Source organism: Pogoniulus pusillus, chromosome Z (assembly GCF_015220805.1).
Source record: "Pogoniulus pusillus isolate bPogPus1 chromosome Z, bPogPus1.pri, whole genome shotgun sequence".
In the NCBI taxonomy this organism is placed as follows: domain Eukaryota; kingdom Metazoa; phylum Chordata; class Aves; order Piciformes; family Lybiidae; genus Pogoniulus; species Pogoniulus pusillus.
The window spans coordinates 57615281-57640616 of NC_087309.1; the positions used below are offsets into that span (position 1 = coordinate 57615281).

Consider the following 25336-nt stretch of genomic DNA (forward strand, 5'->3'; position numbering starts at 1 on the left):
TTTAACGACTTGGTCATTTTCCTTCTCATTTCCTTTACATTACACATGGGAACCTTACAGACTAACGAAAGCCACTATAAGCAGAGCAACAACAATTATTGATTGTACCACACCTCTTGTTTTCTTGGCAAATCTTTACTGTCTAACCTCTCTATTATCTGCCGACCACGTGCTGTCAGCTCTTTAGTCCTATTTCTGCTGTTTAAATCTTCACATCTCCTTTCACACAAAAAATCTAGGTAATCTCTAGTAAATTCTACCAAATTCTTAAGCAAAACCTACTGTTTTCTTTCTGGGACCAGAAGAAAGGCCATTCTTTTAATTTTTTTTTTTTAAAAAAAAAGTCAAAATCAGTTCATCTTAATATAATTACAGTAATAATTCTTTTAAATACCACATAATTCTGGAATGACAGAGTTTGAGTAGTTCAAAGCACTGAAGCAAGGCAGCTCCCCATCAATGGGTTATCCATTTTTCTTGAGAGGATATATTGTTCAAAACAAAACTGCTTTCCTTAATCTCTCTTTGCTATTCAAAATCAGTGATGAAGAAATACAATCTTCATGTATTTATGTCTAGATTTCACTCCCTCATATGTACCTGGCTAAGTCTCAAACTTACAGAAGAGCTCCAGCTGGAAGGGATCTACAACAATCACTGTATGACCATTTCACAGCTAACCAAAAGTTAAAACAAATTATTAAGGCCATTGTCCAAATGCCTCTTACACAGACAGGCTTGGGGCACTGACTACCTCTTCAGAAAGGCTGTTTCAGTGCTTCACAATCTCCTCAGTAAAGAAATGCTTCATAATGTCATATGAACCTTTTACGAGGCATTGCTGAACCATTCGCATGTGCCTTGTCACTTGATAGCATGTAGAAGAGGTCTTCTCTCCACTCCCCTCCCTCAGGAAGCTATAGAGATCAATGAGGTCCCTCCTCAGCTTCCTCTCCAATCTAGACAAGCCCAAAGTCCTTAGCTATTCCTCACAGGACACACCTTCCAACCCCATCACCAGCTATGCTGCCCTACAGTGGACACATACAAATATCTTACCAACAAAATCCAGCATGTGTTCTTGTTATATTCCATGTCACTAGTGATTTCCCAATACTCCAATCTGTCTATGCTGTTCTGCAAAGCCTATTATCCCTTGAGAGTCAACAACACTTCCCAGTTCAGTATCATCAAACATTAACCCAAACAATGCTGTGTTATGATTAATAAAGTCCTGGTCCATCACTACAGCTCTAGATTTTATTAACAACAAAAATAATCATACTTATGGAGATTAAAAACAATGTTCTGTCATTCATTCACTCACTTTATATTCTCATTTGAAGGTACTTCTGGAAGTTCTACAGTTATCATGCCATCTAAGTTGGTCTTTCCAATGAATACTGGCTTGGTGCGAAGCACGTCGGGTGCAGTCTTTGCTGTTACTCTGTGCTGAAGACCCCCAGCACTATTCCCTCTGTTGGTCAGCACAAATGAATATGACGTCTCGGGCTTCAAGTTAGTGATCAGCTTTTGAGTAGCACGTCCATCAACCTCCACCACCATTTTCCCATCATCATAAAGGATCTAAATTAATATATAAATTGAAGGTGGTTTTGGTTACTAAAAGAAGGCAACTGATACTGTTACAGTGAATGAATGAGCCTATCTATAAATTGAAAAGTGTTGGGCATTTTAGGCTGTAAGATAGTACTGCATTTAAAGAAAAAAAATACAATCATTTAAATTACAGTAAGCACTCTTAAAATTCAATTTCACTTATTCACATCCAGTAGCTTTGAACCCAGAATTTATGGCAAGTTATACTTGTTGTTTAAGATACCCTGACTTTTTCCTCCACTTTTCCAACTCAGAAAAGTTTTTGCAACATTCACAAAATATTGCTCTTAGCTTGCTGCTGCCAGAGATGACAGAAGTGATGAAGAACCATGCAGAGGAAATGCCAGACAGATTGTAGGTTATATTGACTGTCCTTATCTTGCTAATGTTATAATTAGTGGAGTTAAAGAATTATAATGAAAAATGAAAGGAGACCAAAAAAAAAAGGCACAAGTCAGTACAGAAATCATTAAAAAAATAAAAAAAATATTTTCTTTCACAGTTTCCTCTCAAATATAGCAGCAAGAACTACAAATTAGCAAGGTGTTAATAGAATCAGTAAAAGCCCAATTTGGATATACTGCTACAACAGCTGAAAACTCATACTGCCAAACTTTTGAACTTAACAGCTTATGTCAATTTTGCTGAATAGTTTGCATTCTTAAAGATCACAATAACATTAAAATTCACATGTTCAGTAAGCTACTTAAACAGATCAATGACATCCTGTAATCTTTATATTTTCTCTCAAGCAAGTGAAAAGTAACTTACTTTGAAAGGCAAGGCTGAATTGTAATTTTCTGGAATTTCCCAGGACAGCAAAACAGAAGTCTTCATAACTGCTTTAACATGAAAATTTTTTGCAAACACTGCTGGAAGAAAAGAAACAATGTATATAAACAACATCTTGGGATTTAGCTTTTGTTTTATTTCCACTGCTACCTGGGAGTATTAGCTTTCCATTTAGGTAAAAAACCAACAAGGATTTAATTCTCCTACCTGTTTGCTCATATTTAAATACCCCATTTTAACTCATTCTCACTTGTGTCTACTGACAACCCAACACGTACTTTTTTCTTACCTGAAAAGACTGTGAAGACGTTAGCCAGAACTTGCTTGGCAAGGGACAACTGAATTCTAAGGCATCCAAAACATATTAAGACTTACATACTTTACCTTTTGTATTTGATGAACCTATTTTATGAATGGGTCGGTCAGTTTATTTACAGCTTCAAAAACACTGATATCCAAAGACCGATACTCCTCTAAAGGTCAACGCCATAAGCAGACAAATCCTACCTTGATCCACTGGTAGTGTCCTGAACTGGACACTTGGACTATATGGACCAGGCCCTTTGCTTGTATGGGCACGTACTTTTACATCATATGTGGTATCTGGTTTTAAGCCAGAAAGTGTCACAGTTGTATCAGCAGGAACAACAGGGAGTTCAACTGGCTGGTAAGCAATATTGATATCTCTGTATAAGACTGTATATTTGGTGATAATGCCATTTCTCTCTGCCAAGAGTGGCATCTGCCAAGTTAATTGAACTGATGTAGAAGTAGAGCTTTCCGAGTGGAGATTTTGAGGAAATCCACTGGGTACCTCTTCAGGAACAGAAATCTCTTTAACCATCTCCTCCCCAAAGCCCACTTTATTTCTAGCTGACAGCCTGAAGACATAAGAAGCTCCTTTGTGAATGTCTGTGGCCGTGAAGTGATCCTCCTTCTCCGAGAACTCCATGATGGTTAAGGTATCCATGTCTTTGCGACCAAACTTCAGGCGATAGCCCTGCAGCGGGCCGAAAGTGTCCACGGGAGGGTGCCACTGAATTAGAGCCGTGTTCATCTGTGTGTGGCTAATCACAAGTCGAGGTTTGCCTGGAACTGTAGCACAATGTTAATAAAGATGATAAATACAAACAGAATTGCAGGTAAAGATTTTGAAGCTAGTTTTAGTAGCAGTTGGGATAAATTTTCTCTTCTCTCGCTATCAGTTACACAAATTACTGTGTTATGGATGAGGTAATGCCTGCTTCCTGAACTGCTGAGTCACACAAACCTATTATGTGTTCTTCTTCCCTTATTTCTAAATACAGAGAACTTTCTGAGTCATGGGACTTAGGAACACAAGTGAAGAAGTGAAACTTCAAACAGATGTCCTGTAAATGGTTGTCTCACAAATCCTGGCTTGCAATTTAAAAAAAAAAAGAAAAAAGCATTTCCATAAGTATTCATTACTTTACTCCAAAGGATAACTTCTGCCATTCCTGTAAATGCAAAATTAATTAATTATAATAATAGTAGCAGCAGTAGCACTTACGGAGAAATTACAAGTTCCTAGATGTGTCTAACATAATTTTTGCCATTAACATGTCATAAAAGGGAAGTGATATCAAGTATTGTTGTCATCAAGATAATTACTACATATAACAGAACCCTATCATTCCACTTTCCACACAAAAATCACTTCCACCATGGTCTGTCTCAGCTTGGAGTGGTACCACAGTTTGGAATTTGATTTCTTGATTGCCCTTGCTATTACATATGATTTAATTTCCAGCATTGTCTTGGTGCATGTGAAGTGGATTTCTGAAGAAGAATAAATTGCAAACGTCTCAACCTGCCACACCAGATACGCTCAGATCCTTAACTAGGATCTATTAGTCCAAAGTGACAATTCGCCTTTCAGAGAAGTTAAGACTGTCAGTGTGGTGAGGATAGTCATTCTAGGTGATTGGCTTAGCCCTAACAGAAGGGAAAATCCCATTTTACTTATATTAGGAACATTTTTGGAGTTCCAATTTCAACTGGTCTCATCTACTGTTAGTATTTAGTTTGGATAATTTATTTTTATTCATTAATTTATTCATATTGATTTATATAAATATATATTTATTTTATATTTTCATTAGTATTGCCATTTCAAAAGTCTGTTGCTATTACAATTTGATAATGAAGTATACCCATAACTAGAAATTCGGTATTCATTGTGTACCAATGCCTGACAGAACAAGAGACTAGAATAGTTTTGGAAGCATCAGTGCCATGATAGCATAGTTTTCCATGAAGATTAATTAGTTCCATCCGCATTCAAAGCCTTCCCACGTGAATGCAGCAGCTGCACTGTGAGCTATGGTTCCTGTATTTAAGCACTTCAATGGATTTTATTACTTATCTTCAGCTCTCAGGCACCCAGCAAATCAGATTGTTATTGTCAGAAGTCCTGACTACCATTCCGTAATGCATTAGGAATAAGAAGGGAGGAATGGCATGGCTTGAAGAAAACTCTCTATTTTCTCCTCTTTTCTCATTATACCTGTTGTAAGTTGTGACATTGCTTCTAATTGCATAAGAATTACAGCTAGTTTTCATATCACTTTTCTGAATATTCTTCCTTTGAAATGTTGTTCACCTACAAGTACCATTCCCAGGAAATTTTATAAGTTTTTCCCTGGAATTTCTGCTGTGTAAGAAACAGCTGACAATTTATGACTGTTCTTCATTGATTACCATCAGACTTTAGAGAACAAAGAAGGCCTTTTGCAGGACAAATTTTTCTCTATATTATGACTACTGTCAAAACTAATGGAGTATATGTAGGGAATCTGCACAAATAGAAATAACAATTCAGTTTTCCAAAGGAGTGACTGCTGGACTGCTGTAAGGTGTTACTAAATTTATGTGTTTTCTTTTTCTTGTGGCAGACCTTACCATTTGAACTATTTTTCAACCATTGTGGTAAATACAGAAAAATAAATAAATTGCCACTTCTTTGTGATCAGAACAGGAGAACCAATCAAGCTTACTTATCCAATAAAATATCCTAAGCTTTGACTATAATAAAAACAGTTACCTTTATTATGTTTTTTAAAGTGGAGTCTATCTATTTTTTGTGAAGTGCACGAATGTCCTTTTCTTTAGGATGCAACTATTGACAAGGAACAGTCATTTTTCTCTCTTTTTATTTACAGATTGTTTTCAATTCACAGAAACATAGAATCATAGAACCAATCAGATTGAAAGAGACCTCCACGATCATCCAGTCCAACCTAGCACACAGCCCTATCCAATTAAATAGACCATGGCACTTCCCCCAGCACAACTTGAGACTGTGTCCCCTTGTTCTGTTGCTGGTTGCATGGGAGAAGAGGCCACCCCCCACCTGGCTACAACCTCCCTTCAGGTAGTTGTAGACAGCAATGAGGTCACCCCTGAGCCTCCTCTTCTCCAGGCTAAACAACCCCAGCTCCTTCAGCCTCTCCTCATAGGGTTTGTGTTCCAGGCCCCTCACCAGCTTTGTTGCCCTTCTCTGGACACATTCCAGCACCTCAGCATCTCTCCTGAATTGAGTGGCCCAGAACTGGACACAGTACTCAAGGTGTGGCCTGACCAGTGCTGAGTACAGGGGAAGAATAACCTCCCTTGTCCTACTGGCCACACTGTTCCTGATGCAGGCCAGGATGCCATTGGCTCTCTTGGCCACCTGGGCACACTGCTGGCTCATCTTCAGCCTACTATCTACCAGTACCCCTAGGTCCCTTTCCTCCTGGCTGCTCTCCAGCCACTCAGTCCCCAGCCTATAGCACTGCTTGGGGTTGTTGTGGCCAAAGTGCAGAACTCTGCACTTGGCCTTGTTAAATCTCATCCCATTGGCCTCTGCCCACCCATCCAGCCTGTCCAGGTCCCTCTGCAGGGCTCTCCTACCTTCCAACAGATCAACACCTGCTCCTAGCTTGGTGTCATCTGCAAACTTACTGATGCTGGACTCCATCCCCTCATCCAGATCATCAATAAAGATATTGAACAAGACTGGGCCCAGCACTGATCCTTGGGGAACACCACTAGTGACAGGCTGCCAACTGGATGTGGCACCATTCACCACCACTCTCTGGGCTCTGCCATCCAGCCAGTTCCTGACCCAGCACAGAGTGAATCTGTCCAAGCCATGAGCTGCCAGCTTGGCTAGGAGCCTGTTGTGGCAGACAGTGTCAAAGGCTTTGCTGAAGTCCAGGCAGACTACATCCACAGCCTGCCCCACATTCAACAGGCAGGTAATCTGATCATAAAGGGAGATCAGGTTGGTGAGACAGGACCTGCCCTTCCTAAACCCATGCTGGATGGGCCTGATCCCTTGGCTATCCTGTAGGTGCTTCGTGATAGCACTCAAGATGACCTGTTCCATCACCTTGCCTGGCACTGAGGTCAGGTTCACAGGTCTGTAGTTCTCTGGCTCTTCCTTACGACCCTTCTTGGAGATGGGTATCACATTAGCCAGCTTCCAGTCTTCAGGAATCTCTCCAGTGAGCCAGGACTGTTGATAAATGATGGAGAATGTGTTGGCCAGCTCATCTGCCAGCTCTCTCAGCACCCTAGGATGGATCCCATCCGGTCCCATGGACTTGTGAGGATCCAAATGTCTCAGCAGGTCTCTTACTTCTTCCTAGTGGATTAGAGGGGGACTATACTGGTCCCTGACTCCATCTGCCACTTCAGGAGTCCAGCTGTCCTGAAGACAACCTGTCTCACTATTGAAGATTGAGGCAAAGAAGGTGTTAAGCACCTCTGCCTTTTCCTCATCCTTTGTCACTATGTTCCCCTCTCTATCTAATAAGGACTGGAGGTTGCCCTTGGCCCTTCTCTTGCCATTCATATATTTAAAGAAACATTTTTTATTTTCTTTGGGGGAGGGGAGGTTAGATTGGGTAACACGAAAAATTTCTTTATGGAAAGAGTGGTCAGATATTGGAACAGGTTGTTCAGAGAGGTGCTGGAGTCACTGTCCCTGAAGGTGTACAAGATACATGTACACATGGCACTTTGGAACCCATTTTAATGGCTACGGTAGTGTCAGGTTGGTGGTTGGACATGCTGACCTTAGAGGGCTTTTCCAATCAAAAGAATTATGACTCTATAATTCCATAAAAGGTCAAGCCTTTTCTTTTTTTTTTATTGTAGAACTGAAGTAGCACTATTTTAGTTAAAAAAAAATATAAAGTGGAAATTCAGAGAATAGAAGGACACAGCTCAAATCTATATACCTTCGATTTTTTTCATGCACTCTTCTTTCACTTGCCTCCTATACTCTCACAGAAGGGCAGGGAGCTGAAAACTCTTGGTACTCACTATATTTACTGTGCCCTTTTCCAAAAGATTGTGCATGAATTTTCCTTACAAAAAGAGCTCAATCACAACAAGGTGTAACAGGAAGTGAAGAAGCGCTCATGGAATCTGGAATGCATGAAGGTGCAAAACACTAACTAGGGTTATCCTAGACACTAGGAACAAATATCACTTGTCCACAGGGTGAAGCAAACAGCAAGAATGTTGTAATATAATATTACACTTACAGGCTTGCCTCTAATTTTCAATTGCTTTTCATTTCATCTTTCTAAAGCAGAAGCAACAGAGATGTTGGATGAGCGAAATACTAATAGTCAGTCAGGACTAAATGCATGTTTATGTCTAGAAACTAAGCAAATCATTATCTATATAATTATGTTTAAGTAGAAAATTGAACTTCGAAAAGAATAATGAATAAAGTGCTGTTTTTCTTATATCAAATTCAAATTAACCTTATTATTATTAAAAACAAATTAAATAAATTACACCTTTTTTATCCCTAGACCATGATAATATAACAAAGATAAGTAGCTGGAGGGTATGCTTCAGTATCAGTCAACAGTAATGACTAGAAGATACTCCAAAATCTGAAATGAAACTATACATCTAGCCATCAGGACAGATTTTTCCAAGGAAGCTGATGAAACAAGTATATAGATGCCTCTGATACAAGTAGGCAATGTGCTTTACATTCAATGATTCCTTTAAAAATTGAGTCAATCTGCATAACCAAAAGTCTTTTGGACTTCATATATTAGCATAAGCAACATCCAGTTATTAAAAGAGCTTGCAACAAGTAACAGTACTGCAAGGTTTTCTGTGTGATTGCAATATGATATCTACAAAACCTAGAAAATGAACACATACAGTATGTGAACACACTTAGAAGTTAACAGCACACTAAGGCTGTGGTAGCATCATTTGGTATAAGAAATGCTACAGAGAACCATTTGAATTGAAAAGCCTTGTTCATGATCTAAAAGCAGTTCAGCCCATCCCATCAGTGCTAACTAAATCAGCTGAACTGGTCCAGCAGATACCTACAACCTAGTATTACCTGTGGTTACATGTGGACTGAACACAGTGACCTCACATTGCCATGCCAGTGAAGCAGCATGGGTTTCAGAGTTTTTCAGGCTGGACTTTTATTATGTCTTCTACTTTTCTGCCATTCTTCTCAGTTGTGATTGTCATATAGCAAGGTTCTTTCAGCATTCTTATTGGTAGGCAGCAGCACTGCTGCTCTGACACACATGAGGAAACATTTAAAATTTTTTCAAATATACACCTCAGCGCTATTTTATCCTCTCCAAACATACCAATCATAATGGAAAAGCATATAGCAAGTATAAAGCAGTACATTTTGGCTACTTATTGAATCGAGGAAGAGTGAAAGAATGACACCGGTTCTGCTTTTATCTACACAAACGAAGGGCTAGAAACTGAATCAGAAATCGTTGCATCCTATTAACATTTCTTACACCACAGAAGACTTCCAAATGCAAGGAGAAAACATTATCAGATAAAGCATTTATTCATACATAACTAGTATCTAAATATTACCTGCCCCAGTAGTGGATATTAGTTTGGGCTTGCTGCGTGCTCCATCACCTTTTGTTGTATAGGCTGTCACAGTGAAGGAGTATGTAGTTTCAGGCTGCAGCCCAGAAATTATCATTTCCTAAGATAAAATAAAATATTGAAAAAAAAATAGATTGTGTCCCATTAGATCTTGGAATACTTCAGACAAACCTTGTGTATTATATACAGTACACATGCTTTTGTGCTCTTGGCATTGATAGCAAGCATTTGAGAGCATCAACAGACTGTTCTGCAAGATGCTTCACTCAAGCAATAAAAGCCAGTGCACTTCTAAATAGGATGCCTAGGGTAGTTTAAGGCACAAGGACAAAGACTTAGTGGTGTGAACAGTGAACAAAGCCTTCTGAAATACGCTGGCTGAGGCATACTTCTGATACTGTGAAATGTACTTACACGTAGACATGAGAAGCTCTATTTACCTTAAATAATTTACAAAACATCACTGATACAGTTACAAAATGCCTAGTGAAAAAAAAGTGTTGCTTTTGTATCCACACTTTGTCAGTAATGATGCTTTAGCAGAACAAAAACACCTTGTTAATTTCCTAACACTTTCATTGCAACTTGTGTCACCAGTTACTGTACTGTGAATCTAAACTTCTCAAAGGGCTCCAGAAAACTCCTCAGGTCTAAAAGAACTACTTAAGACAGCACAAAAAAAACCCCTGGTCATAGAATAAATCTGACAGCCCTAAAACAACCCACAAAAAAACCCAGCTATAAAACAGGCATCTCTTCAGCTAGTACAATTGAATATGAAGAGGCTCAAGCTCCACGTGTCAAAGCAAGAGGAAACTTTCTCCACATACATGCACACACACACATATATATATACACACTATGGTGAGGAACCAGACATCTGAAATGAAATGAACATCTATCATGCTACAAGGGCAGCCAGAGGAATGCAAGCATGATATAAACAATTTTTAATGCAAATTCCAAAAGACAGTATTTGTAGGCAACTAGCTGACCTGAAGATCTCAATACATTAAAAAACCCTATAGAAAAGCCCCTTTCCCTAGACTCTATCTCAGAATTGCGTTGACTCTACAGGCCATAAACAGTAAGACAGATTTCTCATCTTTCATAAAGAAACTGTACCTGATAGCAATAGAATACATTTGTAGGAGGTAATAATAATTGAAAATTTAAAAAAAAAAATCCATACTTTTAAACAGTGGTGAAGATATTAGCCTCACCTAAAACAAACACTACTTCATGGTGTAAGACACATGGCTGCATGTAGTGTTGTAATTTAAAAGTGTGATTTCAATACAGCAAACACTATTACTTAGGCATAAACACTGCAGGTACTTGACTTTCCTGGTGGTATGTAAAATACATTTATCAAATTACCAAAAAAGAAAGCACAACTACAGTTTTCAGCTGCACAGAAAACGTTAATCTTAAAATGGATACAGAAAAATTGGTTGTGCTAGTTTGAGGTAAATTGGAATATTTTAGTGAGAAAAAAATACATTATAGACAGTGAAAAAGAAATAATGGTGATGTCTACTTCACTCATAGGCTTTCTGAGATGTATAAAAAGAAGAACACAAAACATAGATAAAACAGAGCGAGAGTCAGAGTGTGTGGCTCTCTGTTACAGCCGGCGCCTGTGCTGTTCTCTCTGGACTTCTTCTGTGTAGCTAATCCTTCTGCTTTCTAACCTCCCTTGCCAATCCTCCGACCTCACTCTGCACGTAAGGCATATGCTGGTTTAAGGTAGAGAGGCAGGAAGAAAGTGGAAGGGTGGTTGGGAGCCCCTCCTGGGGACTCTGATTTCTGGAAAGGCTATTTTGTTTCTGTATTACCTTTAACTTGTATATTTTTGTATATAGTTGTATATATTTGTGATATATATTGTAAACATCTGCTTGTATATTGGGCTAAGGTGTAAATATAGCTTCAGTCCTTGACTTCTAAGCAGCTAAGTCTAGTCTGGGTGATTTCTTAAGAGTGGGGGGATGGGTAAATCCCAAACCATCACACTACTGCCGCATGGCTCTGAATCACTTTAGGTTTATTTCTCTAATATATTCTGCTAAAGAGGAAATTTTGAGACAAAGTCAGTGAGAACCATCAAAAGGAAGAAAATGTAAATGAGTTCTATATATTTGGGTATCATGCTACACCCCCAAACATGCAAGCAGCAGACACCTCCAGTCTCCCTGGGAAAAGAAAAAAAAAAAAGGGAAAAAAAGGGGCATGCATTTGTGCAAATGATCAAAAAAACCCCAACCAAACAGAAAACCTGAAGAAAACTCCAAACATTTTAAAAATAAGGAGGCTACAAGCAAACAAGCAAAAAAAATCCAACCCCAAATGTCTTTCTGGCCAGCCAAAAGCTACTCACATGTTCAGCAGTATCATCATATTCCCACTGATTGAGGGTAAAGAACATTGGAAGGAAAAAACAAAAGAAATGAAGTGATTTGTAGCCTAGGTGAGGTAATATTTTCTTCTTAATAGTAAAACAAACATGAAAGATATCTTGGGAAAACCATGTACAGTTTGCATTAATCATGCAAAATTGCACAGTATTTAACTGGTTAATGAAATTAAGCCAGGAACTTTAATTCCATTTCACCTCTCCGTAAAACAAAACTTCTCTTTCCTTGAAAGATAAAAGAAGTAGCAAATCCTTTTGCACCATGTAGTAATATTTTGTAATAGATTGTGTTAATAAAAACTACCAAGGCGTAATTAAAGGCTACCTAATTTATTTAACTGTGCTCCTAGGCTATATGCATGAGCTCCCTAAATGAATTAAATGTCCTAGCTAAATTAGCAGTAAGATGTTTCAGTTTTGAAACATGATCATACTGAACTTTTACCATCAAAATCTTCACACCTGCACAAGCCCTGGTCAAATGTATCATAGAAATATGATAGGCAGAAAGAAGTGGTGGAAGGAGGAAGAGGTGACTGTCTGAAGTGAACTGATAGCAAACAGGCAGGTGAAAACCAAACTTGGAAAAAAAATGTCTTTTGCTTCTATTATGTTTATATTCCAGAATCTCATCTAGTCTCTGGGTTATGAACTTTAGAAATTATTTTAAAGTATTGCCACACAGAGATTGAAAATAAAAAATGTGTGCAAGGAAGGGGAGAACCAAAGGGCAGCATCATATCCTTCTCCATCTTCTCTCCCTTTTCCTTCCTTTCTTTCTTGCCCACCTTTCCATTTTCCTCCCTACTGAATTTAAGATCTAAGAACACCGTGTTTTGCAAAGTAGGTGATGAGTGTGTTTAGATACACAGGCCAGTAAAAATACAACAAGGGTCTTCAAAAACAGAGTAACTGCTTCAGGAACAGGATCATCACCAAAATGCAGGTGTAGAAGACCTGTTACCAAAAAGAGGCATCTGCAGAACTGAAATTTGGAACTAAGACTGTAAAGATAAACAGAAGAAGCCAAAACTTCATCTATTTATTATCATAAAATGTCCAAGAGGCAAATGTAACTTTTTACTTTATGCTAAATCGATAATTTCTTGTAATTTCTAATTGTTCCACCTATAAATTGAGAGCTAGCAGTGAGAGGTGTGAGTGTAACCAAATCAGCAGAATCCCATTTTTGGAAGTTTTTTAAAAGTTGATGTGAGCAGAGCTTTGTTCTCATCACATCTCACGATTTATAAAACAGACAGGACATTTTGCAGTAGAAGTAACCTCAAACCTATTTAGGCTAAGATCTTCGTTTAACTGCACAGTTACTGGTGTGAATAATGACAAGTATAAATACATCTGTAATTCTGAAAACTGCTCTAATAGATTTATTTCCTGTGATATGTATCGTGTGGTGGATACAGGTTACAAAAACTGTATTAATGGGGCAGCACAGACATCTAATGATTCCAAGTTCTTCATGAAAACAAAGTAAAATCATGTGGGTGGATCAGGCAGTGCATAGTTTGCTGCACTGACCATGACCTCACTCAGATCTCACTGATGCTTTGAAACTTCAGTGCAGAAATGAAGTCTTCCAGTTTAAGGGAGCCTCAGAAGGACTCAGCTTAGTATTTACTTGCATACCTATACAGAAAAGGGTGCCCAGGTTTGACTGAAGAACCTTTAAACATAAGTATCCTAAAAAAAAGTTGTTAAAATAGAGATTAAAAAATGTTAATTGGTATGTTGAAGAAAATAAAAAGCAGTTCTGGATAACTCTCTGGTATGTGAAATACTGCAACTGTAATCTAAAAAAAAGAACATAAAATACCCTATTTACCTGTGCATCAGCCAGCATAATGTCCTTCAGCATGGGCTGACCCTTTGGCTCTCCATTTTCCATCCTCACATAGTGAACCTGGTATCCTCGGATCTGACCATGTTGCTTATTTGGTACAGGTGAGCGCCATGACACTTTGACGGCAGTAGAGTTGACAGCCTCTACCTCAACTTTACGAGGAGGACCACTAGGAACTGGAACAACATCATTGGACAGAAGAGAATTACACGCACCTGTCCCACCCATGTCTTTTGCTTTTTTTCCTTCCTTTTTCTTAAGTGCAGACTCGCTATGTTTTCTTTGAAGTACACAAATTGCTCAACAAATGAAAATACTGAACAGTTCTGCTCTACCTTTCAGTGAAAAGATCAAAAAACATGACTGATGCAAAAAAATGGAAGAAAAAGAGCATTAGAGAAATAGAAAAACATGTAAAAATGCACAAAAGCCAAGGAAGATGCTTTGAGATTCAAAGCATTATAGTACAAAGAGATATTTTAAACATTGACATAATCATAATACTTCTAATAATAAAAACACAAAAGATTTTTAAAAAATCCTTTATTTTTCTTTTCTATGTTCTTTGCTTCTTTTTTTTTTTTTTCTTAGTAATATAAAAAGATGGTTGCTAATAGGGCTGTCTTCTGTCTCTTTTGAGCATGGAAGAAAAGAAAATGTGTGGAGCATCAGTTTTAGAAGATAAAAAAAAAGCGCTTAAAAAAACAACCAAACAAAAAACCCAAAGACCAACAATAAAAGAAAAAAAAAAACAAAACCAAAAAACCCCAACCCCAATGCCTAAATCAAAAACCACAACATGGAACAAGAAAGCAGTTAAAAAAAAACTAAAACCAATAAAAACCAAAAGTGAAAGTTCATAGATAGGTGTTTAAAAATAGCAATGACTGTAAAATCAAGTAAAAGGCAGAAAGATTTTCCATTAAGACTTATTTTTATGTTAAAAAAGGAGCAAGAAGGGTATGTGTGGGCATAAAGGGGCAGCAGATTCCAGTTAATCATAAAAAAAGGTATTGTCTGTTAAAAAAAAAAATAAAATAAATGTAAAAACAGTGTAGAAAGGATAAGTCTTTGACTGAAAACTCAGAGGGTGATAATATTTCTGATTTGGGGAAAAAAGAGGAGCAGAAAAAAAATAACCTGTTAGGCCATACAAAAGACAGCAGACTGACAGAGTCATAGAGGTGCAAATTGATGTAGTGGAGGCAACATACCATCTTCATCTGTCCGAATCAATACTGCTAAGCTCTCTGGGCCAGGTCCAACATCAGTGTGGGCAGTCACAGAGATCCGGTACTCAGTCCATTTTTCCAGTTGTTCCAAAAGGTATTGGGTACTGTCCGAGGAAATTCCCAAAATTTCATGGGGCTTGACATCTTCTCCATCTATGCCTATGTACTTGATGGAGTATTCAGTGATAATGCCGTTCTGTTTTTCCACCGGTGGAGGTTTCCAACTTACCAAAATACTAGTGGAGCTGGGGCTTGTGCAACTAATGTCTTGAGGAGGAGCTGATGGCTCTAATTTCAGTAGTGGGTTAAAGGAGGATTTGAGTGAAAGGATAGGAGTGATTGAAAAAAAAAATGAACAAAAGAAAAAATAAAAATAAATGAAAACCAAATAAAACTTAAAAAAATAAACAAAAAAGAGTAGAAACTTAAAGAAAAAACCCAAACCAGCAGATAAACATATGCACCTTGGCTTATTAACAAGAAGAAACGAAAAATGAATAGATGAACTAAATGGTGAAAAAGGATGTAGGGGAAATACATGAAAATGAAACCTCAAAATAATATTACCTACCTGTAATTAAAATTCTTCTTGAAAAAACAAAACAAAACAAAAAAAGTGACACCTCTAAGGCTACTGATCTAGTTGTACAACCACTGCAATTAGTGCAAGATATAACATTTCAAATTACACATTGTATCTATTTAGTTATAAATTTGGATGTATCCCCCTCAAATGGGTTTAATTTCCTTGAGAAAGAATTGTCTTTGTACAGAACTCTTACAAACTTGCAATAATTGCCACTTTTGTAGGCTTCCCGCTTTCATTAAAAAAAATAGTTTTCCAAGTTTTTTTAATAACTGAGTCTGCCTGGCACAACTTGACCTTAAATTATGTTTAAATGGAAAGCGTCTACTGAACAGTCAACATACTACAAGCATGCAGTCAATAGAAGATGAAGAAAGTCTTAGTTGAAGATTTACCTACCAGGAAAATGTGACAGGCTTGTTGATTCTGACTGTAACTTGTACTTACCCTAGATCAGCTGTTACTTTTATTTTTTTTAACTCCTCTTGGAGACACCTTTGCTAGCAAAGAATTAAATCCTACCAGTAATGAGGGTAACTTCTATTAAAAAAAAAAAAAAATCTACCCCCAAACAATGTCTCAGGAAAGCAGGTATCCATTAAAAAAAAAAGGTTCACAAGTTTAGCACATCAGAAGGGTGAAAGATTCTGACTTTACCTCCTCTCACCATCACCATTCTTACAGAGCAACAGTTTGTCCTTGAAGGATTGTGTTAGCTTATTTTCAATACCTTTTATGGGCTTCAGAGTTTTCAGTGAGGCAATTCATGTACTTAAAGCCAAGTACGCATTTGTGTGCTTAAATGCACCTTGACTTATCAATATGTAAAGCTTACTGTAATAAATTCAGAGCATGAAAAAAGGAGCCATAGCTGAAATTCACTGGTGTGGCCTTCTTTCCTATTTCTACCTTTCTCTCTTCTACTGAAAACACAAAGTTTTGGTGGGGATTTGTTGTTGTTTTTTGTTGTTGGTTTATTTATTTATTTGTTTGTTTTTTTAACAAAAGGATTTTCAGTCCTTATACTAAGCACATCAAACAAACCTAAAGTAACAGAAAAGGCCTACTAGGATGCTGTTGTGACCTGCTTTATTTACATGTGCAACTTTTGTTTGTCTATAGCTCTTCTAAAGGAATCAGTGGCATTTTCCTCAGTAGGGTACACTGCTCTTCTGAAGGGAAAACATAAGGGGCATTAACAGCACTTCAGCTAGAAAGAGGTGCTAGATAGGAGGACAGAAGAGAATAATCATATTTGGGGGATTTTTTAGGGTAATTCAGTACACAAGTACTCAAAACATATCAATCACCTTCTACTATTCACTTGTGCAGGAAGTAACATACAAGTAAAATCTCCCTTAAGGATTTCATCTATATAGAAATAAGTCCCTTTAGCATCTTTCTCTGAAAGAAAGATGAGGGCAAGAGAATATTCTGGTGAATATTGCTAACAAACTCACGGAAGCTTATTAATTTTTAATCCATTATACTCTGAAAATGAAAAATATTTATGTAACTAAGGATAATCTGTAGGCTACTTGTGTAAACCAATTTTATTAATTTTATATACTTTATCTGAAAAAAACTCCAGATTTTTTTCAGAAAAGATTTTGAGCCCTGTCTAGCAAATAAATAGAGTACGTCCACTGAAATAAAGCGGATTTTCCTACAATCTGAAGGCATAACATTGACAAAGGTACTAGGTCTTCTTATAACCAAAGGAAGAATGCCATCCATGGAACATGCTGCCTTGGCCCCTAGATGTTTATTTTGTATCTACAGCTTCAGCAATCCTCACCCCAATATAAGCAAATGAACATTCCAAATAGCTGAAAATGGCTCCCAGAATAAACAAATAATAATTTTCTTCATCAAACTGCTGATTCTGAAATGCTACAATGAAAAAATGCCCTAGCATTATCTCAAAAACTTGCCTTGTGTTATATAATAGTCTTTAAAATGCTTCAAAAGGACATTTATCTTTGGTTAAAGGTCTACAGCATCGTACCTCCAGTCACGCTGATTATTGTTAATGTGTAACATTGATGGTGAATGATGATGCAATCACACATGTCAGGATTGCAAACTAAAAAGCATCATGTTGATTGAGAATCAGCAATTTCTGGTTTGGATTTTATGACTTTAAGAAAAGGGCATTTGATTTGAAACAAACATGAAGAGAACTGCATCAAGTTTTGAAATGACAGCATAATGCAAACTGTGAGGCAGGCACAAGTCATCAGGCAAGAGCAGCATTTCTGGTCACCACCCCTGGAAACGTGATTTTAAAAAATTGTCTTACATGTTTAAAAATGTTTTTAGTAATCTCTGACAGACTTTTACATCTCATTTGCTGACAAACAGAATGACTTTCAGGATACAGTTTCCATAAGCGTTCAGTGAGAAAACAATTTTTCTATTAATGTAAAAAAATGATTGAACATTATAAAAAGCCTGGATTAAAAAAAATAAATCTAAATTAAAACCAGATCAGTAATTTACTACAGAAGAGAAGATGAGGAAAATTATTGTGCAGTTTAAAATATTCAACTGACATGTGCTACCTGTTTTTGGTACTTGAAGAAGATGCTGCAGGAACAACCTAATATTACAGGAAATCTGCATAATGGGCAGGTGGAATTTTAATGGGTGGAAGACTAATATTGATGTAGAGTTACTGCATGATAAAACATTTTATCCTATTATAAACCAAAATATTATGACAGCATAATAGTGTCTTCTTAGACACTGTTTTACAATTTTCTTTCCCTGAAAATATGTTGAGAACCACTCATCTATTAAGTTGATCCCCCAGCACACCTTAAAATACACTTTTCCAGCATTGTTTTACTGTACTAAGTATCGTGAATGCTGTACTTCTATACCTTTGCCTTTTTCTCTGTTGTTGCCTTTCTGGATTACTGAAATAGATTTATTTCTTTGAAAAATACAAAACAAGGAAATAAAGTTAGCAAGGAAAGACACTTACTTGACTGCATGGTTCTTGCCGAGATTTCTGCTGTTGAAGCACCCAGGCCTTGAGGAGAACGTGCAGCCAGACGGAATAAGTACAAGCTGTTTGGCCTTAAGCCTTGCAGGCGGTAAGATGTAGTAGGCTCAGTGGAAACTCGTTGCTAAAGGTGGGCAACAAAAAGACGTCTTGATTAATACTCAGAGATACTGAATTCTATGTATTACCTACACAAGAAGTGTTTTTATACTCAGATGATAACCTCACTGCAAAAAAAAAAAAACAAAAAACAAACTGAAGGAAACCAATCAGGTCAAAACCAAACTAAACCAAAGCAAAGATGTGGAAGTTACTTCTGAAAAACACATATCAAGGAGCAATATTTTTTAATGTCGACTGCCTAATGAGTAAAAGTCAGAATGACAAATACGGTTTTACTGTTTGAGAATGGAATAGGTGTACACAAAACATAAAATGCTTTTCAGACAGTAACACATTAACAAAATATTTTCTTTAGTTACCTCTTACCATATGTTTTACAGTATGACTAAACCTGGGTTTAATCTTGTAGTTTAATTTCTGTTCAAATTAAGAAGCATAATCTTTCAGAAGGCAGAAGGTAACTTATTAAGCAAGGGGCTGTATACTCTTTGGAGGTGAAATACAATATGGCCTTCTTCCAAAAAACAAGCTTATGCATTCCCAATATATGTGTGAAGCCATTATAAACAAAAACTAAATGAAAGCATCAGCAATGAGTTGATGATGCAAGAGAAATTAGTGAGGCTGACACCCTCCTGCTGCCGTCTGAGACTGCTGGCTTCTTCACATATTTCCGTATCAGAAGCACAGTTTATTCCGAAGTCTACAGTACTGGCACCACAGAAGCCCTCAAACTGAAAACTGTTTAAGGATATAGTAGGTTTTTCACCTTTAGAAAAATTTTTTTTTTCCTCAAGCAGTCACTGAAGTCCAAATGCAAGAAAATCTTAAGGAGTCCACAACATGGCCCAAAACACTTCTGCTTCCAAGCCTTTATATATGAACCAGCTTGAAGAGACATGATCAATGTCTTAACTGGATGCAACTTCTGCAGATGATTCATTGTGAACTTTACCCTGACTGGCAATCATCAACACCATTTTCTGCAGCTTACACTCTTAGTCTACAATTATTTGTACTAAAGAAAGTTACTAATCCATCAATTCTAAACCATTGCATCATTTTATGTCTGACTCATTAAAGAGTAATGAAAAGATAGATAGCCTTTTCACTTACCTCCTCTCCATGCTCTCCATCTTTGTAAACTAGTTCATAGCTGGAAATGGTATCAGAGCGTGGAGGTGTCCAAGAAAGTAATATGCTCGTTTCAGACTCAGGTTCTGCTTTAAAGTTCAGTGGCTGACCAGGTACTAAAGAAAAAAGTTATGTGATATTTTCATCTGTTTGTGTGGTTAGTTCAATAATTATCTTTCGAACTTTTAAAACTAGATTGTGCAAAATACTACTTTTATTGAACTTACTGAACTTAATTTGATTATTGTATGAAATAAATTAATGTGAGCTCAGGTAACCAAAAAAAAAAAAAGGTAAAAAAGGAAATGCACACATTACATATTATCAAGGATTTTAAATAAATGCTTTGCAGTCTAAATAATGCAACAGAACTGAAATGCAATTGAACAGAAGTCTGGTGATAAATACCAACAACCCAATAACCTAAGTGTAAAATGGCAAATACACACATGTATATGTGTGTGTATATGGAGAAATGCTAGTATGACATTGGAATGGCTGAAATTATCAAGAATAAAGCACCAAAAAACATTAGATGCATTTTCAAATCTGAAACTGCTTTGCTAAGCACATAAAATATGAAGACACTAACTACATCCTACTCTTTAAGAAGACATCTAAATATTGAGTGCTTATACAGCCTGAAAAATGCAATCCAGTAGCCAAGAAATTCTCTGTTGTGTCTTGTGTAATGGTGAAAAAAAATACTCAGAATAAATGCTATCTTCATTTAATTCTGGAAATAATAAGGCTTCTTGTGAAAAGACAGAAAAATATAACCCAGGTATTGGAATATATAAAATAATTTCAGAAGTCAAGTTTTAAAACTTCACATTTGGTCAATAGTCCTGTTGACAAGGCATTAAAGAGTCTTCCACTGCATTTCTAGATTCCAAGAATAAAATATGGCATATTTTATTTCATTTTAAGAAAAAAAATAAGAGATGTCTATTCTAGCACATCCTGAGATCACATCTGACGATTAGGATGTGACAATAATGACTGTTTCACAGTAATTTTTTATTTGATTTTTATTATAATATTACAAGTATTTTTTATTTTCATTGTAAAAGACTTAAAAATATCATGGAGTAAACTGTAAAATTAATTCATGACTGAAACTCTTATCTTTCCCAGAGTTCTACGGAATGTCACTGAGGATAACACTGTCCTCATGTGCACTGGTTTAGGCTTGATATTCAACCTTTAAACTGACTGATAACCTATCAACATGAGGTGCATATTCGAGCTCCTTTTCCAGAGTTTGCAAGTCTCTACCATCTATATTTTTGTTTGTGGGTTTTTTTGTTTGTTTCAGTATTGGTTTTTTTTCACCCCCATTTTTCCTTAAAAGATGGTGAGATAGAAAAGCGAAGGTGTGAAGGGACGTTGCCTATTTTGGAGAGAAGGAGTGAGGGTGAACAGGGAACCAAGTCTTTTTGTGGTAACAGTGTTTGAGTAATTAGCTATTTTAATAAAAGATGTCTGGTGTAAAAACACACCACTCCTAGGCACTGCGAAGTGCAAAAGGGAAAAAGAATCCCACAGAGCACAGGAAGCAATTACAGGAAATATCAGTAAATTATCCTAGACCTAGACACTTCCAGTTTCATGCTTTTAAAATTGAATGGATTAGAAATTAAGAGGGAGAGGGATAATTGGGCAATTCCTAAATTTGAAACAGATTCAGAAATATGACTGGATCGAACTAACTTGCAAATCTACATTTTAGTCATATAAACACATTTATTAAGTGAACATTACAGCTTTAGGTTGGCTGCTTCAAAACACTTCTGAGTAACAACCAGAACACAGCTGCACGTTTGCCTCCTGTTGAACACAGCTTTAAGTAGAAGTGGAGTCTAGTGACTACAGGCTTGCAAAAACTTAAGAATAAAATCTGGAGTCTAGGTGGGTATTTGGAAGCATTTACTTTGCTACAGGTTGTTTCAAATGTGTCTCCTGAAATCCAACTCTCTGCCTAGCCATAGAGGTTTTGTTTGCTTCATTGGACAACAAGATAAAAACTGGTAAAATTGACCTGTGGAAAAATAATTTGATCCAATGTGTACCAAAGGATAGGGGGGAAATTATTTTTGCACAACAATTGAGTATCATGGTTGGAATTACAAAATCACCCTTGCCTGGTCATGGAAGGATAAATGGCAGCTTATATTATCTGTGCCATGGTACCCATCTTGTATTTGACATCTTTGTCAGTGACCTGGCGGATGAGGTTGCTAAACCCCTCTCTATTCTAGTCCAAAAGTCATGGCAGTCTGCTGCAGTCCCCACTGACTGGAAAAAAAGAAACATAACTCCCATTTTCAAAAAGGGTAGGAATGAGGAGCCAGGGAACTGCAGGTCAGTCTCACCACTGTGCCTGGTAAGATCAAGGAGCAGATCCTCCTGAAGGCACTACTGAGACAAGAGAATAGTGAAGAGGTGATCTGCTATAATCAGCATGGCTTCACCAAGGGCAAATCCTGCCTGACAAACCTGGTGGCCTTCTATGAACAGGTCCCAGCATTCATAGATAAGGGATGAGCAAGTGATGTCATTCACCTGGACCTCAGCAAAGCCTTTGACTCTGTCCCACATCACATCCTGGTCTCCAAGCTGGTGACACATGGGTTTGATGGGTGGACCATGAGATGGATAAAGGACTGGCTTGATGGATGCACTCAAAGAGTGGCTATCAATGGGTCCATGTCCAAGTGGAGACCAGTGACAAGTGGAGTCCCTCAGGGATCAGTCCTGGGACCAGGCTTGGTCAACATCTTTGTGGGTGCTGTGGACAGTGGCACTGAGTGCATCCCCAGCAAGTTTGCTGACAACACCAAGCTGTGTGGTGCAGCAGACATGCCGGAGGGCAGGGATGCCATCCAGAGAGATCTGGACAGGCTGGAGAGGTGGGCACACTCCAACCTCATGAGGTTCAACAAGACCAAGTGCCAGGTCCTGCACCTGGGTCGAGGCAATCCCAAGCACAAATACAGGCTTGGGCACGGAGTGGCTGGAGAGCAGCCCTGAGGAGACCAACTTGGGGATGCTGGTGGACGAGAAGCTCAGAATGAGCCAGCAGCGTGCACTTGCAGCCCAGAAAGCCAACCAGATCCTGGGCTGCAACATAAGTGTGGCCAGAAGGTCAAGGGAAGTGATTCTCCCCCACTACTCCACTCTGATGAGACCCCACATGGAGTACTTTATTCAGTTCTGGAGCCCCTATTGCAAGACGGATGTGGAGAGGCTGGAGCATGTCCAAAAAAGGGCCATGATAATGATCAGAGGGCTGGAGCACCTCTGCTATGAGGACAGACTGAAAGACTGTTCAGTCTGAAGAAGAGGAGGCTCTGAGGTGACCTTCTTGTGGCCTTCCAATATCTGAAGGGGGCCTAAAAAAGAGCTGGGGAGGAACTTTATAAGATAACAGGGAGTGACAGAACTTGGGGGAACAGAGCAAAGCTGGAGGTGGGTAGATTCAGACTGGACATGAGGAGGAAGTTCTTCACCATGAGAGTGGTAAGATCCTGGAATGGGTTGCCCAGGGAAGTGGTTGAGGCCCTGTCCCTGGAGGCATTTAAGGCCAGGCTGGATGAAGGTGTCCCTGCCCATGGCAGGGGTGCTGGAACTAGATGTTCCTTGTGGATCCTTCCAACCCTGATGGATGCTATGATTCTATGACCTGAAGGCAGGATGGAGGACACATGTTCCAGGTTTGCAGACTACAGTAAGACAGCAGTGAGAGCCAGGATGCTGGGAGAAAGACTGGGAACTTGGGAGGAATGGGCCAGTGGTTCCTCTTTAAGTTCATGAATCCCCTGTCCTAGGAAAGCAGAGATCTGCTGAGATGAAGGCTGGGGCTGGTGGGGCAAGGAAGTAGCTATTGGGGAAGACCCTGGGCCCTGGTGTGAAGTAACATGAGCTGGAAGCTAGATGTGTGCCCAAGTAGTAACAACAGTCAGTGATGCCTGGGACAGCGTGAGCAGAAAACAGTCCTGAAAGCTGGGGAAATGCAGGAACTGCACAGGCATTTCAAGGAGGGACAGATATCTTGGGAAGAATGTAAGTATGCTGCCTGGTTGTGTAGGGATAAAATCAGCAAGGTCAGGACATTCCTACAGCTGATCTTGGCAAGGGGTGCAAAGAATATCAAGGGCTTCTACAGGTGTGTAAACCAGAAAACAAAGTTTGAGGAAAAACATACCCAGCACAATGAGCAAGAATGGTGAGCTAGTGACAACAATGAAAAGGCTGAGGCTCCCAACAACCTTCCTGGAGTTCCTGCTCACTGCAGGGGGTTGGACAAAATGACCATTGAGAGAACCTTTCAAGTCAATACAATGTGTGAATCTTTGAATCAGAGAATCTTCACTGGCAGTTTCTGTCCTAAAACCTGCCTACTTGAAGGTGGGGACAAGGTAAACAAAGTATTGCTCTCTGGATGTGATGACAAGGTTGATGACCACTTGAGGATCCTGAGCATTGTGGTGGAGGGGCAGCAGCCCCAAAACTGAGGCTTTTCTATGCCTCTACATGCCCAGACATGCTTTTCTGCCAGGACCCACGAAGCAGCAAACAAGTTGCATAACACACACATGCCCAGCCCATGTACCCCTGAGGTCCGGGCAGGTAATCCCCTACTGGGAGGGTCCAGGCATATCTCTATTGCCTATTGGGGCAAGGTTTGGCTTACGGCCAGCCTAATTGGTCATTTTAGATGCCCAACGAGCCACGAATTTTGGCCCCAGAGCCTATAAAGAGGGGTGCACAGCTGCACCACGTGTCTCAGTCAGTCAGTCCGGTCAGATGATCCAGACTGTTTACCAGTTCAGAAGCTTGGAGCACATAGACTCAGCTCTGATCCACAGCAGCATCCTGCTGCCCTGACCTGCTTGCACTGGCCTAGACAAAGGATCAGGCCTCGCTCACTTGCAAGCATTACAGAGGCTTAGACCTCATGCATTGATCTCAAGGTGCAGCCAAGCTATCTGCAAGCCCTCTGAGAAGCAGAGCACATTCATGCCTGCACCATACATATATGGGGAGCCGAGAACCCCCTGCCTAAGCCTAGAGCTATCTTGATTCAGCTATGGAGTTAATCTCCCTGCAGCATGGCATAAATACTGCTTGCCAGCTATCCTGTAACTCTGGAAAGACCCAGAGCCAGCCAACTCCTTTCCAGATGGTCTGCAAACCTGCAAACCCAGCCTGCTAGCTGCCCAAACCGTGTCAGAAGCTGCATGGGCTGCATTCTTCTCCTGCATAGGGAAAAAACCTGCCAGATGATCATCCCTGGACATGCACGCCTTCCAGAAGAAAGGCAGCACCGAGGCAGAGATCACCCCAGGAGAGAAGGTCAGAGAAATACTGTTACCCCAGTGACTGGGAAAACCCTTATCAATTCCCCTTGCAAGCCAGGACAAATGTCCAGCTCCACCAAGTCCCCAGAGACTGGGGCACACACGGAGGCAGATTTCTGGAAGGGTGATTTGATGATTAATACTTAAGAACAGCACACATAAGTAAGCTTTAATACCTTTGTAATATAAGTTGTCTCTATCTAAAGAGTACACACAGTTTCAGCCCTTGCTGGGCAAACACTAGAGTTGCTAAGAGGCATTAAGCCTAAGGGAATTTCTCTCTGTCA

The 25336-nt window shown here is 38.9% G+C and overlaps 1 protein-coding gene across 50 annotated transcripts in view; it reads right to left on the reverse strand.

Annotated features, from left to right (window-relative positions):
• Positions 1 to 25336, reverse strand: part of PTPRD (protein tyrosine phosphatase receptor type D) — a 1747466-nt gene that overhangs the window by 136692 nt on the left and 1585438 nt on the right. For 16 of the 50 annotated variants that reach the window (XM_064140302.1, XM_064140304.1, XM_064140303.1 and 13 more), the window contains 9 exons: positions 19669 to 19802; positions 18409 to 18553; positions 14816 to 15121; positions 13584 to 13777; positions 11705 to 11731; positions 9307 to 9424; positions 2920 to 3507; positions 2392 to 2492; positions 1328 to 1587 (listed from right to left, as the gene is read on the reverse strand). In XM_064140302.1, the coding sequence (XP_063996372.1) occupies positions 1328 to 1587; positions 2392 to 2492; positions 2920 to 3507; positions 9307 to 9424; positions 11705 to 11731; positions 13584 to 13777; positions 14816 to 15121; positions 18409 to 18553; positions 19669 to 19802 (1873 nt within the window). The remainder of the gene's footprint in view (positions 1 to 1327; positions 1588 to 2391; positions 2493 to 2919; positions 3508 to 9306; positions 9425 to 11704; positions 11732 to 13583; positions 13778 to 14815; positions 15122 to 18408; positions 18554 to 19668; positions 19803 to 25336) is intronic. The other 34 variants (XM_064140348.1, XM_064140350.1, XM_064140333.1 and 31 more) reach the window with 8 other exon arrangements.